General features: G+C 32.9%; 1 protein-coding gene across 1 annotated transcript in view; it reads left to right on the plus strand.

The window, feature by feature from the left end:
* The window catches only part of DPY19L2 (dpy-19 like 2), a 98,798-nt gene that overhangs the window by 35,885 nt on the left and 48,695 nt on the right, over positions 1 to 14,218 (plus strand). Inside the window, exons 10-13 of the mRNA XM_036863844.1 lie at positions 3,529 to 3,606; positions 4,449 to 4,535; positions 9,828 to 9,887; positions 13,766 to 13,846. Of these exons, the coding sequence (XP_036719739.1) occupies positions 3,529 to 3,606; positions 4,449 to 4,535; positions 9,828 to 9,887; positions 13,766 to 13,846 (306 nt within the window). The remainder of the gene's footprint in view (positions 1 to 3,528; positions 3,607 to 4,448; positions 4,536 to 9,827; positions 9,888 to 13,765; positions 13,847 to 14,218) is intronic.

Raw genomic sequence — 14,218 nt, forward strand, 5'->3', positions numbered from 1 at the left:
ATGTAGATCTTAAATGTTCTCACCACAAAAATGAAATGAGAATTTCATGACATGATGAAGGTGTTAGCTCACACTGCAGTGGTAATAATACTGTAATATATGTGTATCAAATCAACAGGTTGTACACCTTAAACTTGCACAATGTTTTAAGTCAAGTATATCTCAATAAAGCTGAAAAAAAATAGCAGAGGGATCCTTGGTAGAGACTCTAAGCTTAATAAAAGGGACAAATTTCTTAAATCCAGTAAAGTTCTGATTATCTGTTAGCTGGAATTTTAGTTGGAACCACTTTATGCCTTCCCCATCCATTTTGGGGGAGGAGGTAGGTAGTAAGGTATTTACGCTGGGAGAAGAAAAAATGACAGGAAGTTTGAGAGTAAGATATTAGCACCAAACTCCCAAATTCTGGGTAGTTGATCTATAGAATATACTTATAACAATTTATGCATTCTTTGACTCTGAGATTCTATGGCCTTGCTTGAGCTTGCTTTATGAGGCACTTGATAATGTGTTGAAACGAAGTTTGCAGAGATATTTGTGTCCTTGCGCTTTTTTCCACACCACCAGCAAATAAGTTTCTTTAGGGTGGAGATAGCATTGGCCCTCTAGTATCCATTGAAAGGATTTGAATTTATAGCATCGTTTCTAAGAAAACTATGCTTTAAGCTCCAAGCAATTAAGTTATAAGTAAAGTTCTGGGAAACTATATTCAGGTAAATTGGTTATTACTTGAAAGTATTACCATCTTCAACTGACACCTCTTGAAATAAAAATCTCTTTGGAATTCTTGAATGAATTATCCATTGTTGTTTTACTTATACAACAAATTCATAATCTGGTTACCACTAAATGTTAAATTGCATGAGACTTTTCAAAGGCCCAAAGAAAAGAATTCCTGGGTCCAGTCATAATTATTATTGTGAATGCAGTCCCCTAAAATAAATGTTAATACTGTAATTCACAGTAGAGCTGTACAATTTTTAATGAAATAAAGTACCACCAAAATAAAATGTCATATAGTTAGAATCATAGGTTGTGTCACATTTTCAGACTGACTTCTTTCACTTAGCCATATGTATTTTAGGTTCCTCCATGTCTTTTCATGACTTGGTAGCTCATTTCTTTTTATTGATGGACAATATTCCATTGTCTGGATGTACCACAGTTTGTTTATCCATTCAACTCTTGAAGGACATCATGGCGGCTTCCAGTCTTTGGTGATTCCCTAAACATTCATGTGAAGGTTTTGAGTGGGCATAAGATTTCAGCTTAATTGGGTAAATACCCAGGAGTGTGATTGTTGGATTGTATGGTAAGACTATATTTAGTTTTGTAAGAAATTGCCGATTTTGTCAGGTTTTGGGATTTCAGCCATTCTATTAAGTGTGTAGCAGTATCTCCTTGTTCCAATTTACAGTTCCTAATGTAGTATTGGATTTAACATCTTTACATGTGCTTATTTGCCCTCTGTAGATCTTCTTTGGTTAGGTTATTTGTTCACGTCTTTTGACCATTTTTAAATTGGGTTATTTGTTTTCTTATTTCTGAGTTTTAAGAGTTCTTAGTACATTTTACATACCAAACCTTTATCAGATATGGGTTATGCAAAGATTTTCTCACAGTCCCTGGCTTGTCTTTAGTTTTCTTAATAGTGTCTTTTGTGGAGCTGGGGTTTTTAATTTTAAGGAAGTTCAGTTTATCAGTTTTTTTCTTTCATGGATCATGCTTTTGATGTCATAGCTAAAAACTCATCCTCAAATAAGATCACCTTGATTTTCTCCTATATTATATTTTAGAAGTTTTTTAGTCTGTGTTCTACATTTAGCTCTAAGATACACTTGAGTCAGTTTTTTGAAAGGTGTAAGATCTAGGTCTAGATTTATTTTTTTTTAATGTGTGCACGTCCAAGTCTTCCAGCACTATTTGTTGAAAAGACTGTCATTTCTCCATTTTGCGCCGTTGTCAAAGCTCAGTTGCCTATAATTGTGTGGATCTGTTTCTAGACCCTCTATTTTATTCCTTTGATCAATTTGTCTATTTTTTCTCCAGTACCATGCTGTCTTGATTACTGCAGCTTTGTAGTAAGTCTTAAAGTCAGTTAGTCTCAGACCCTTTTTAAGAGTTTTCTCTTTGCCTTTGGTTATAAGCCGTTTTTACTATGACATGCCTATGTGTGGTTGGGTTTTGTTTGTTTTAATTTATCCCTTGCTAGGGGCTACTAATACTTTTATGAGTCAGTGCTTGATTCTTTTTCTATAGATTTTGGGGGCTTCTCAGGTATAATGTCTTTAAGTATAGATTTTACTTAATTCCCTCAGCCCTTTCTGACATGTAAAGTATGACCTTTATACTATATGCTCTACATCTCTTATGTTCTTTCATATGTTGTTCATCCCTTTGTCATTTTATACGTTCTTCTGACCTATCTTCCAATTTATCACTTCTTTGTTTGGCTGTGTTCAACCTGCTTAAACCCATCTTTGACTTCTTATTATTGATTATTGTAATATTTAATTGTATATTTTTAATTTGGTTCTTTTTTTTATGGCTTTCAGTCCCCTCCTGGAATTTTCAATCTTATCTGTTATTTCCGTGCATATGTCAAACATAAAGTCTTTGTCTGATGATGCCAGACATGTTTTTGCATGGTTTGTGAGCTAAGAGTAGTTTTTACATTTTTATAGTATTGTTTAAAAAAATGTAGAAGAAGAAGAAGAGTATACAATTGAGACTGTACGTGGCCTACAAGTCTTAACATATTTACCATCTGGCTTTTTACATAAAAAGTTTGCTGACCCCTGAACTAGATTTAGATTCTTCATAGATCTGTTTCTTTTGTCTTAGTGATAATGTCTTATCTCCTCCTGTATCTGATTAGTTTTGATGTGGTATTAGACATTGTACATGAACAATTGTACAGTTAATTTGAGACTAAGATATTAACTTCTTCCAGAGAAAATTAAATTTGTTTCCAGCAGGCAAATACAGGGACTAACAATCTTTAATCTCCTTCATGCCATCAGAGAATGAGATAATTCAAAGGTGGGCTTCAGTATTTTGGAGCACTGCTTTGATTTCTGGTTCTCTCTTATAGTATAACCCTTTGAAGTCCCAAACCAAAGCTTGGGGACTTAGCAGAGATCTCATTCTTGGGGTTACCTGACTGCTAAGTGTGTGGAAATCTCTCAACTGCCTCTCAGCTGGCAGTCATCTGCTTCTATTAGAATTGGCAGATGCCTCTGGAAGAAAAGTGACCCAAAATGTCATGCTCATCTCTGTAGATTTCCGCTTTTCCTCTGGTCTTAGCTTCCTAATTCTTTTTTTGCTGTATTAGTAAGCTGTGACTTTCATACAGGTACTTTTATTATTTTTTCGAGCTATTCTAGTTCTCAGTGAGAAGGTTGGTTCACATTACTTTGACAATCATTATTGGAAATATAACTCTCCTCTTATATTTACTTTGCATATGAATAGTGAAATGCTTTTCTACATTTTTTCACTTCTGCTTTTTTTATATTTTTATTTCAGATAGCCTCATTATTTCCCATGTATGTTGTGGGGTACATTGAGCCAAAAAAATTTCAGAAGATCATCTATGTGAACATGGTGACAGTTTTTTGAATATCTTTATTGGAGTATAATTGCTTTACAATGTTTTATTAGTTTCTGTTGTACACCTGGTAACATTTTTAATATTTATAAGTCATATATTAAAATAAGATCTCAGGGTTGACTGTTTTATATACCTCCTCCCAAGTAGTATTTAATACATATGATGTTGATAATATTTAGAAGGATAACTGAATGCCATATTATAGCAACTATACTTTCAACTGGACTGTAGATGTTTTGTATTCTCTGAAACTTTAAAAAATTTTTTGTTTTTTTATTATTATTGTCACTACTTTTGTAACTGCCTTTTCTCCCTGAGTCCTGAGATTTTTAACACTTTCCATGAATATGACACTCTGTGAAATTTATGTTTTTGCATTATTGTTTTTTTATATTAGTTTCCAAACACATATCCCTTAAGAAAATAAAAAATAAAAATCTTTTAGGTAAGAACATAAAATAAAGCTTCCTTAGTGAGGGAAATCCTCAAGTAGTTCAACAAAAATCAGATTAGAAAACTAATAGTTATAAGTAAGTCTTACTTATTATATCCCTCCATTATTGAGTTAATAGAAACAATAAGATTTTTCCTGTTTTCTTTGTACCAAGTTGAAAATAGGGAAAAAAAATTCTGCTATATAGTATTTATGGTGTTGAAAATACTTGGAACCTATCAGTGTGTTGAAATTCTGTTATCACTTGGTCAGGATCTATTTATTAATCTTTTTTATGCAAATAAAGTTTGTATTGGAAATGACTATATCCCTGTAGACAAAGTATGCATTATGCTATCTATCTAATAACTATAAAATGTATTTATTTTCTTCAATTTTCAGGTTTCGGTTCTCCTTTGTTTTGTGTTGATGTTTGGAAATCCAATGTATTTATCTTCTTATTATTCTTCGTCTCTATTGATGACATTGGTAAGTGTTTGTTAAGCTCGTGAAGATTTTTTTTAACCTGTCAAATAGCAAGTTTACCCATTTAATATAGGTTAAGGAGAATAAATAAGGCCCTTTCTGGATTACTGCTCACATGAAAAATTTTTCCCAGATAATGCCTTTTGTCTATCTCATCCTTGAAAAATAATATAAGGAAAGTACCTTTTTAAGGCAATGCCCAAGTAAAATTTTTTTTAAATAATAAGGTAATAAGACTTACTTTTTAAAATATGCCATAATTTATGATAAAAATTAGTTATTTCCTTCTAAGTCACTTCAGTAGGCTAAATACTTATTGCAGTGACACTGCCATTGCCCAAAACGTTTTTGGAACTCCTCTGAATTGCCTTCACAGGCTGTGGCACATTCTTTTGAATATCCTCAGTGGTGGCAATTCTTCGTCTTTTAAGGGTGGATTTGATTTTTGGAAACGACCAAAGTCTTGTGAATAAGGTGGGTGATTGGGCTGGGTAATACAGATCTTGATCAAAATATAGTGTGACAACAAAGTAATAAGACCTATTTTCTTGCACCCATAAGGAAATAATCTCTAAAGATAGTTTATAAAGAGGAGTTCCAAACTGTTTTGAGCAGTGGCAACATAATTATAGTAAGTGTGTAGTTTCTTCATGTGACTTACTTTCATGGAATAACACTCAGAGTTGTATTTGGAATGGTGGTTCCGTAAATCAGTTTTATTACCTTATAGTCACACTTCCGATATTCATAAGCCAGAACCTGGAATGTTCTCCTCCACTGGAATGTTCCTAGGATGTTCTCTTTCCACAATGACCAGAAATGATAATTTACTACAGAAATACCAAAATATAGCACTTTTCCATGTATCGTGCATTGACTGGATCTTTTGAGATTTAGGTTTTTAACATTTTTTCTCCCCATACCTTTTTTTTTTTTGCCTCCCAGTAAGTAATTTCTCCTCTTTCTCTCTCCCAAAAGACATAGGCCCTTTCTTTTCAACATTTTGTCAAACTTTTTCAGTATTACAAAGTAGAGGACTTGTAACAGTGTGCTCATCCACCTCTTTTTATGAAAACATTTTTTATTTTAAAATATAGCACAGACGTAGAAAACCTCATAAAACCAATGTTTTATGTACTTAGTTCTGACTAGTACTGATAAGTACTGATTAGTGGACTGTTATTTGGCAAACATCCTTAAACTACCATCAAGTCAAAACCAGAACTTTTCTAACCATTCTAGAAGCCTTCCATGTAACCTGCCTCAATCATAACTCCCTTGAGCTGCTCTAAAACAGTAGTGACTATCATGACTATGGTGATCACTCCAGGCTTTTCTTTATAGTTTCATCACTTAAGTTTCTATTTTTATCTATAGGTTTCCAATATGTCTCCCTGTTTTTTCCCCCGGGATATTTTTTTTTACCTGGGTCACTGAACATGTGAAGGGTCCTGTGGTCTAGATTTTGCTCCTGAATCCTCATGGTGCTGCTTTACATCTTCTTTTGTCTTCTGTATTTATATTAATACTTGGGTCTAATACCTGGACATGTTCAGATTTAATTCCTTCGGCAAGTATATAGTATTGTTCTTCAGTCAGGAGGCACATATTATCTGGTGCGTCTCTTTTTATGATCAGCGCTTAGTACCAGATCCATTAATTCAGTAGGGATTGCAAAATGATGATATTCCAATCCCTCCTTTACATTTCACAGTTCATGTAGGAAAAGTACAGTACATTTCTAAATGAGGGGAGTTGGGAGGAAGTAGAAAAATATTTGAAGAAATAATGACCAAAAATTTTCCAAATTTGCTGAAAATTATAATCTCAGAGATGAAGAATATCAGTGAATCTCAAATACAAAAATCATAGAGCTAGAGTAAGCATATTATCAAATTGTTCAAGATCAGCAATAAAGAAAAAATCTTGGGAGTAGCAAGAGAATTAAGACATGTTAAATACAGAAGAACAAAGAGTAAGGATGTCAGATTTTTCATAAGAAAAAAGTGCAAGCAACAAAACAGTCAAGCAGCATCTTTAAAATATTTTAAAATACTATCTATAATTCTATATCCAGCAAACATATCTTTCAAAAATGCAGGCAAAATAAAGACTTTATGACTTTTATGTTAAAGGAGGTCCTTCAGATGAAAGGAATATAATATTAGATCTCAGTCTGGCTCACACAAATGAAGGGCCCTGGAAATGGTAGCTAAAGGTTTTCCTACCATCTGTGACAGCATGGATAGAACTTGAGGGCATAATTATGTGACATAAGTCAGAAAGAGAAAGACAAATACTGTCTTTTCATTTGTGTCTTCTTTAATTTCTTTCAGCAATGTATTCAGTGTATAAGTCTTTCACCTCTTTGGTTATGTTTATTCTTAATATTTTATTCTTTTTGAGGCTATTATAAGTGGGATTGTTTTCTTAATTTCCTTTTTAGATAGTTCATTGTTAGTGTATAGAAATGCAACATAGTTTCTTTGTTGAGTTTGTATCCTGCTACTTTGCAGAACTTGTTTATTCTAACAGTTTACGTGTGTGTGTGTATGTAGAATCTTTAGTGTTTTCTACATAGAAGATCATGCCATCTGTGAACAGAGATAATTTTACATTTTCCTTCTCAATTTTTATACCTTTTATTTCTTTTTCTTGCTTAATTGCTCTAACTAGGACTTCAGTACTGTATTGGATAGAAATGGTGGGAGTTGGCATCCTTGCCTTGTTCCTGATCTTAGAGGAAAAGCGTTCAGTTTTTCACCACTGAGTGTATTCAGATATAGCCTTTATTATATTGAGATACTTTCCCTTTATTTTTAGTTTGTTGAGAGTTTTTATCATGAAAGGATGTCAAATTTTGTCAAATTCTTTTCTGCATTGATTGAAATGATCGTGTGATTTTTATCCCTTATTCTGTTAACATAGTGTATCACATTAATTGATTTACATATGTTGAACCATCCTAGCATGGCAAAGATAAATATCACTTGATCATGGTGTATGATTCATTTAATGTGATGTTAAATTTAGTTTGATAGTATTTTAATGAGAATTTTTGCATCTGTGTTCACCTGGGATATTTGTCTATGGTTTAGTTTTCTTGTAGTGTCCTTGTCTGGCTTTGATATCAGAGTCATGCTGGCTTCATGAAATATGTTTGGAATTGTTTCTTTCTCTTTAATTTTTTGGAAGAGTTTGAGAAGGACTGACATTAATTCTTCTATAAATGTTTGGTAGAATTCACCAGTGAAGCCAACTGGTCCTGGTTTTTCTTTGTTGAGAGATTTTTGATTACTGATTCAATATCCTTACTAGTCATAGATGTGTTCAGAGTTTTTGTTTCTTCATGATTCTGTCTTGGTAGATTATATGCATCTAGGAATGAATCCATTTTTTTCTTGCTATATAATTTGTTGGCATCTAATTTTTCATAGTAGTCTCTTATAATCTATTTTGCTAGTGCTTAGTTGTTTCAGATGAGAAAGTAAATGTGTTTCCTGTTATACCAATTTGACCAGAAGCAGGAGTTCCATCCTGATTGATTTTAATTAATTTATTTTTGTAGTGAAATATTACCATGTTTCTAACAATAAGAAATATACAAATCTTATACTCAGAAAATGTCACTCCCTCTCATTCCTTCCACCCCATTCTGTCCACCTTTCTTTTTACCTTGGTCCTACCTATTTCTTATAAGTGAGATATCTCATTGGTTTTCTGGTTTACCCATTTAGTTGGTTTTTTTTCTTTTTTGCACTAATAAATATTACATGTATATTTTATTATCCCCCCTCCTACTTACATAAAAGGTAGCATACTATAGTCTTTTGCATTTTGATTTATCAACCTATTCTGGGTATCACTTAGCAACCTTTCCTAGATATCACTACATATCAGTTTACGGAGCTCTTCATTCTTTCTTATAATTTCATAGTAAGTATTCCCTTCTGCATATTCCATAGATAATTCAACCACTCTCCTAAGTCTGGGCATTTTGTTTATTTCTTGTATTTTGCATTTACAAACAATTTTGCATTGTGTAATCTGGTACATTTATATTTTCCTATTGTTGGAAGTTCAGGAATCCTGGCTCATCTTGGGCCAATTAGATGATGCAAAATTCTCCTCCAAATCTTAGCAATACACAGGCCTAAGATTTGTTTTTCATTGGAGCCTTTTGTTTTTCCAACACAAACTTGGGAATAAACAAATACCTTACCAATTTGTAGAGATAATAGGAGGAGTATTCCTTGTCCCTGCATGTCTTTGTCAGTTCAAGCTGCTATAACAAAAATACCAGAATGGGTGGCTTACACAGAAATCTATTTCTTACAGTTCTAGATGCTGGGAAGTCCGAGATCAAGGTGTCAGCTGATTTAGTTTTTGATGAGGACTCTCTTCTTGATTTGCAGACAGATATCTTCATTGTATCCTCCCATGATGGAGAGAGGGATCATCTCTCTCATGTCTGTCCTTAGAAAGGCACTAATCCCATTTATGAGGTTCCCACCTTCATGATCTAATTACCTCACAAAGTTTCCACCTCTAAATATGTCACATTGGGGCTTAGGGTTTCAACACAGGATCGGTGGAGGGACGTACACATTCAGTCGATAGCACCAAGGGTATAGTTTTTGAGGACCCCAGCTGTATGCATGAGTCTTAATTCCAGTTTCTTACCTTTCATAGTCCCAAGTCTTCTTCTGCTGCCCTCCCTTTTAATACAAGCCCATAGTTGTAACCCTGTTCTACAGACCTCCTTAAAAACTGCCAACTCCTTAAAAACTCTCCTAATTAATGTTTTACTTTTTTAAAAACACCTTCTTTTCTCTGGAACTTGGAAAGTTCCTTTTCTTTTATATAAATTCAGTTAGATATATATTTTTTAAACATTTTAAAATATTTGGGAGTTTGGAGAGGAAGGATTTTCATGTTAATTTAGACCAGTAATTTTGCTGGGTAACTTACATGTACGCTTGCATGGACATACCTTCCACACACCATCTATCTCCTCAGAGGAGATGCCCTGCATAAAACGTCCCAAGTAACTCAGTGAGGAATTAACTTGATTCTAGGGTCAACTTTTTGGTACACAAAGCATTTGGCTTTCACCCCAAAGAAATTTTCCATGTCCAAATTCAGAAAAATCAACAATTAAGAAGGAAAATGACTGGTTATAGCCAAGATGGAAGGAGGTGGCTGTGTAATTTCTGAAATGTGTAATTTTTGAAATGTAATTTTAAAAAAGTTAATTTAATTTAATTGTGTTATTTTATGTCATATGCATTTTAGGTGATAATTTTAAAGAGAAATAAAATTCAAAGATTGGGTGCATCTGGACTCCACTTTTGGGTAAGCTTCAACATTTTTAACACAATTTCTTCAAATCCTTTTTTATTTCTATAAACTGAGTACAGATAATATGCTTTAAAAATGAATGATTTATAGTTAGTAAATATTATGAATAGCTACTTACATAAGGTGGGAAACACTCCTTAGCGACATCTACAAGTCATTTTCAAGAAGTTAGTTCATTTATTTCAGCACTACCCTCAGGCCTTTCTTCTTTACTTTTCCTTCTACTATACCCTGCTACCTTGCTTTTAATTTTTTTTCTATTTGCTTTGAGTTTCTTTCTTTAGGTTTACTAACATTCTCTTCAAAATAACTCAGTCTGTAGTTCTGTCCCCACTTTCCCTTTGTCTTTTCTCTACATTTATCCATCATCTATCTTTCCTTTGGCTTCCAACTTTAGACTCTTATTATTTTTGTCCTTTTAACATTTTCCCTACAATCTCCCAGTCCCTTTTTATTTCAACTCAGCCACTACCTGATCTTTGTTTGACTTCTTTGCAAATGTACAAATGGATGACCCATATTACCTCTATATTTGTATGTTATGTTACAAAGTAAAATAAGTACCTTATTAAGTAGGCACTGCAATGACTAATTCTCATAATATCAGACAGATGACATTCTTTTTCTCTAGGTCTTTAATGTAGTCCTACTAAAAAATAAAATCTACCATATTGAAGAACTCTATGATTACATATTTTATATTGGTACAGTAAAACTGGAAATGATAAGAGGGTAGATAGCCACTCAGAATACAAACAAACAAAATGGAATGAGTTGCCAGTTTCTTATTGCTGGAAGCATTCTCCCATCCCCTATGGTGAAAATACACTTGTTATTGAATATGACCCTTCTAATATTTGATTTTTTTTTACTTCAGAAAAATTGGCAAAGCTTGTTTTTTTAAAGATTAAACCAAGAAATCAACAGAAAATTTAAAGATTTTTATTTAATAATTTAACTCAAAAGGAAGTCAAAATTTTAATTACAAATTACTGAAAAATGACAACAAATAGAGCAGTATCTGTGGATGTTTAGGGAATTCTGCCAAAGTTGTGTTCAGAGGAAAATTTATTGTCTTAAATATTTTCAATTTTAGACTGCAAAGAATAAAATGCTTTCAAGTCAAGAATTTCAAAGAAACAAAAATCTAAGGAGAGAACGGTTAAGATATAATGAATGTTCAGCTTATATTTATGTTTTAAAACTGATATAATTAATACCATCAATCTCTTGCAAAAGGGAGAAATTAGTCATGGTAGTCATCTGAACAACGCAGAAGACATTCTGGCTTTTTATGTCTTTTTTATGTCTTTTTTCTTATGTTTTTGTAAAAAAAAGGGATAATCCATTCTTGTCAAATTGGGTTCATCCCAGGAGTGCAAAGATGTTTCTGTAAAATTTATAAATGTAAATTATCACACTAGCAAATTAAAGGAGAAAAATACTTTATGATCATCTCATTAGATGCAGAAAATAAATTTCATAAAATTAAACACCCATTTATGATAAAAACTCTTAGCACAGAAGAAATAGCAGGGAGTTTACTTAACCCAATAAAATTCTTCAACAGTCATTGGTTTTGCAGGAGAGATATTTGGAGTATTCCATTTATGAAGATCAAGATAAATATGTTTTTTCACATTTTATTAAAGGTTCAAACATGTAAAAGCAAGAAAGTAAATAACAGGATTAGAAAAGAAATGGAAAGAAAAATCAAAATTTATTATATCATTATTTACACATAAAACAAAATAATTATTAGAAATTATAAAAATTCAATAACATGGCTAGATATAAGATTAATATTCAAAAGTTAATTGCATTTCTACTCTTTGGCAACAAACAAAAACCATATTTTTGAAAATATGCCATATATATTAGGGAGAAAAAAATGCATAGTATCTGAATAAATCTAATATTTTTGAAATTTAAATTTTTTTTAAAAAATGTGTAAAACCACTTATCATGTAATAAGGATAAGGAAAATTACAACTTGAATGAGAAAAGGCAATAAAGAGATGTTAAGGGCTTCCCTGGTGGCGCAGTGGTTGAGAGTCTGCCTGCCAATGCAGGGCACACGGGTTCGAGCCCTGGTCTGGGAAGATCCCACATGCCGCGGAGCAGCTGGGCCCGTGAGCCACAATTACTGAGCCTGCGCGTCTGGAGCCTGTGCTCCGCAACAAGAGAGGCCGCGATAGTGAGAGGCCCGCACACCGCGATGAAGAGTGGCCCCCGCTTGCCACAACTAGAGAAAGCCCTCGCACAGAAACAAAGACCCAACACAGCCATAAATAAATAAATAAATAAATAAATAAATAAATTTTAAAAACCCACTCCAATCATGTTTAAAAAAAAAAAAAAAGATGTTAACACTCAGGTGAGTAAGATGTTGGGATTATTTGGCAAGAATTTTAAACCAGTCATCATAAAAATACTTCAGTGAGCAATTATAAGTACTCTAGAAGCAAACAAAATATCACCAAAGAAATAGAAATTTTTTTTTTAAAAAAAGGAATAACTTGGGAATTTTTTTAAAAAAAGAATAACTTGAAAAATACTGTAACTGAAATAAAAAACAGTGAATGAGCTTCATAGAAGAATGAATATAACAAAGAAAGCAATTAGTGTACTTGAAGATAGAACAATAGAAATTACCCAATCTAAACAACAGAGGAAAAGTAACTGGAAAAAAATGATAGAGGCTTAGGGAAGTGTGGGACAATAACAGAAGATTTAATATTTGTATCATGGAAGTTCCACAGGAGAGGAAAAAGAGAGTGGGCCTGAAAAAGTATTTGAAGAAGTAATGGCATAAAATAGATAGCTAGTGGGAAGCAGCCGCATAGCACAGGGAGATCAGCTCGGTGCTTTGTGACCACCTAGAGGGGTGGGATAGGGAGGGTGGGAGGGAGGGAGACGCAAGAGGGAAGAGATATGGGGACATATGTATATGTATAACTGATTCACTTTGTTATAAAGCAGAAACTAACATACCATTGTAACGCAATTATACTCCAATAAAGATGTTAAAAAAAAAAAGAAGTAATGGCTGAGAACTTTCCAAATTTGGTAAAAGACGTAACTCTACAGAGTCAAGAAACTGAGTTAATCCCAAGCAGGATAAAGCCAACAAAATCCATGCCAAGACACATCATAATTCAACTTCTGCAAACTAAAGGCAAAGAAAGTCTTGAAAGCAGACAGAGGGAAATGATGCATTACCTTTAGGGCAAAACTGATTCGAATTTACAGCAGACTTCTCATCTGAAACTATGGGAGCCAGAAGGAGGTGGCACAACATTTGTAAATGCTGGAAAGAATTGTCAACCACAAGTTATATATCCAGTGAAAGTGTCTTTTAGGAATGAAGGGGAAAGTAAAATATATTCTCAGATGAAGGAAAACTAAGAATTTGTTGCTAGCAGAACAACCCTTAAATAATGATTAATAAAAGTCCTTGAAACAGGAAGTAAATGATGAGAGAAGGAATGTTAGAACATCCAGAAGAAGTAAAGGACAACAAAATGGATGCACATAGGTCTAAATATAATAGACTATTCTTCCCTTGAATATTTCTTTTCATGTGTTTTGTTTATTTTGTTGTTCTTTATCTAGATATTTGAGTCAAGCTTTTCATTTATTTACTTTCATTTTTATTGATAAAAGTTTATGAGGCCATGAATTTTCTTCTGATCATTGATTTACATGCATCCCTTAGTTTCTAATATGTAGTTTTCATTACCATATTTAAAAAAAAATTTTTTTTGAGTTTGTGTTTCCCTTTCACTTAAGACTTATTAATAGGAGGTTTAATTTCCAGGAAGAAGGACCTTTTGGTCTTCTGACATCTATCTATTTTGTTTATTTTCTAGATAATTCAAGGTAGTGCTTGGTTTTGTGGGACAATCATTTTGAAATTTCTGACATCTAAAATTTTAGGTGTTTCAGACCATGTAAGTACTTTCTAGTTAAAACATTAGAATTTCTATAAATATTTAGTTGGATGAAGACTTTGAAACCATCTATTTTTAAATGAAACCTCTTCATTTTATAGAGGTTAAGTGCCTTCTTCAAGGTCCCAAACTAGTTATTGGCAGAGTCAGTACTAATACCCTGCAGATCTTTTCAACCCACTAAGAAGAAAGTATATCAATGAATGGTGACTTAGCCTTCTAGGAAAAAAATACGTTAAGTAGTTGTTTATATTTTGGTTAAAATACAAATTGTTTGTTTAATAAGTTATTAATTCATTGTAAATGTTAACATATGAACAGTCTGTACTCAGCTTTGCAATATAGAACTCAAGATCTCAATATAGTTTTTTT

Source organism: Balaenoptera musculus, chromosome 9 (assembly GCF_009873245.2).
Source record: "Balaenoptera musculus isolate JJ_BM4_2016_0621 chromosome 9, mBalMus1.pri.v3, whole genome shotgun sequence".
Taxonomy (NCBI): Eukaryota; Metazoa; Chordata; class Mammalia; order Artiodactyla; family Balaenopteridae; genus Balaenoptera; species Balaenoptera musculus.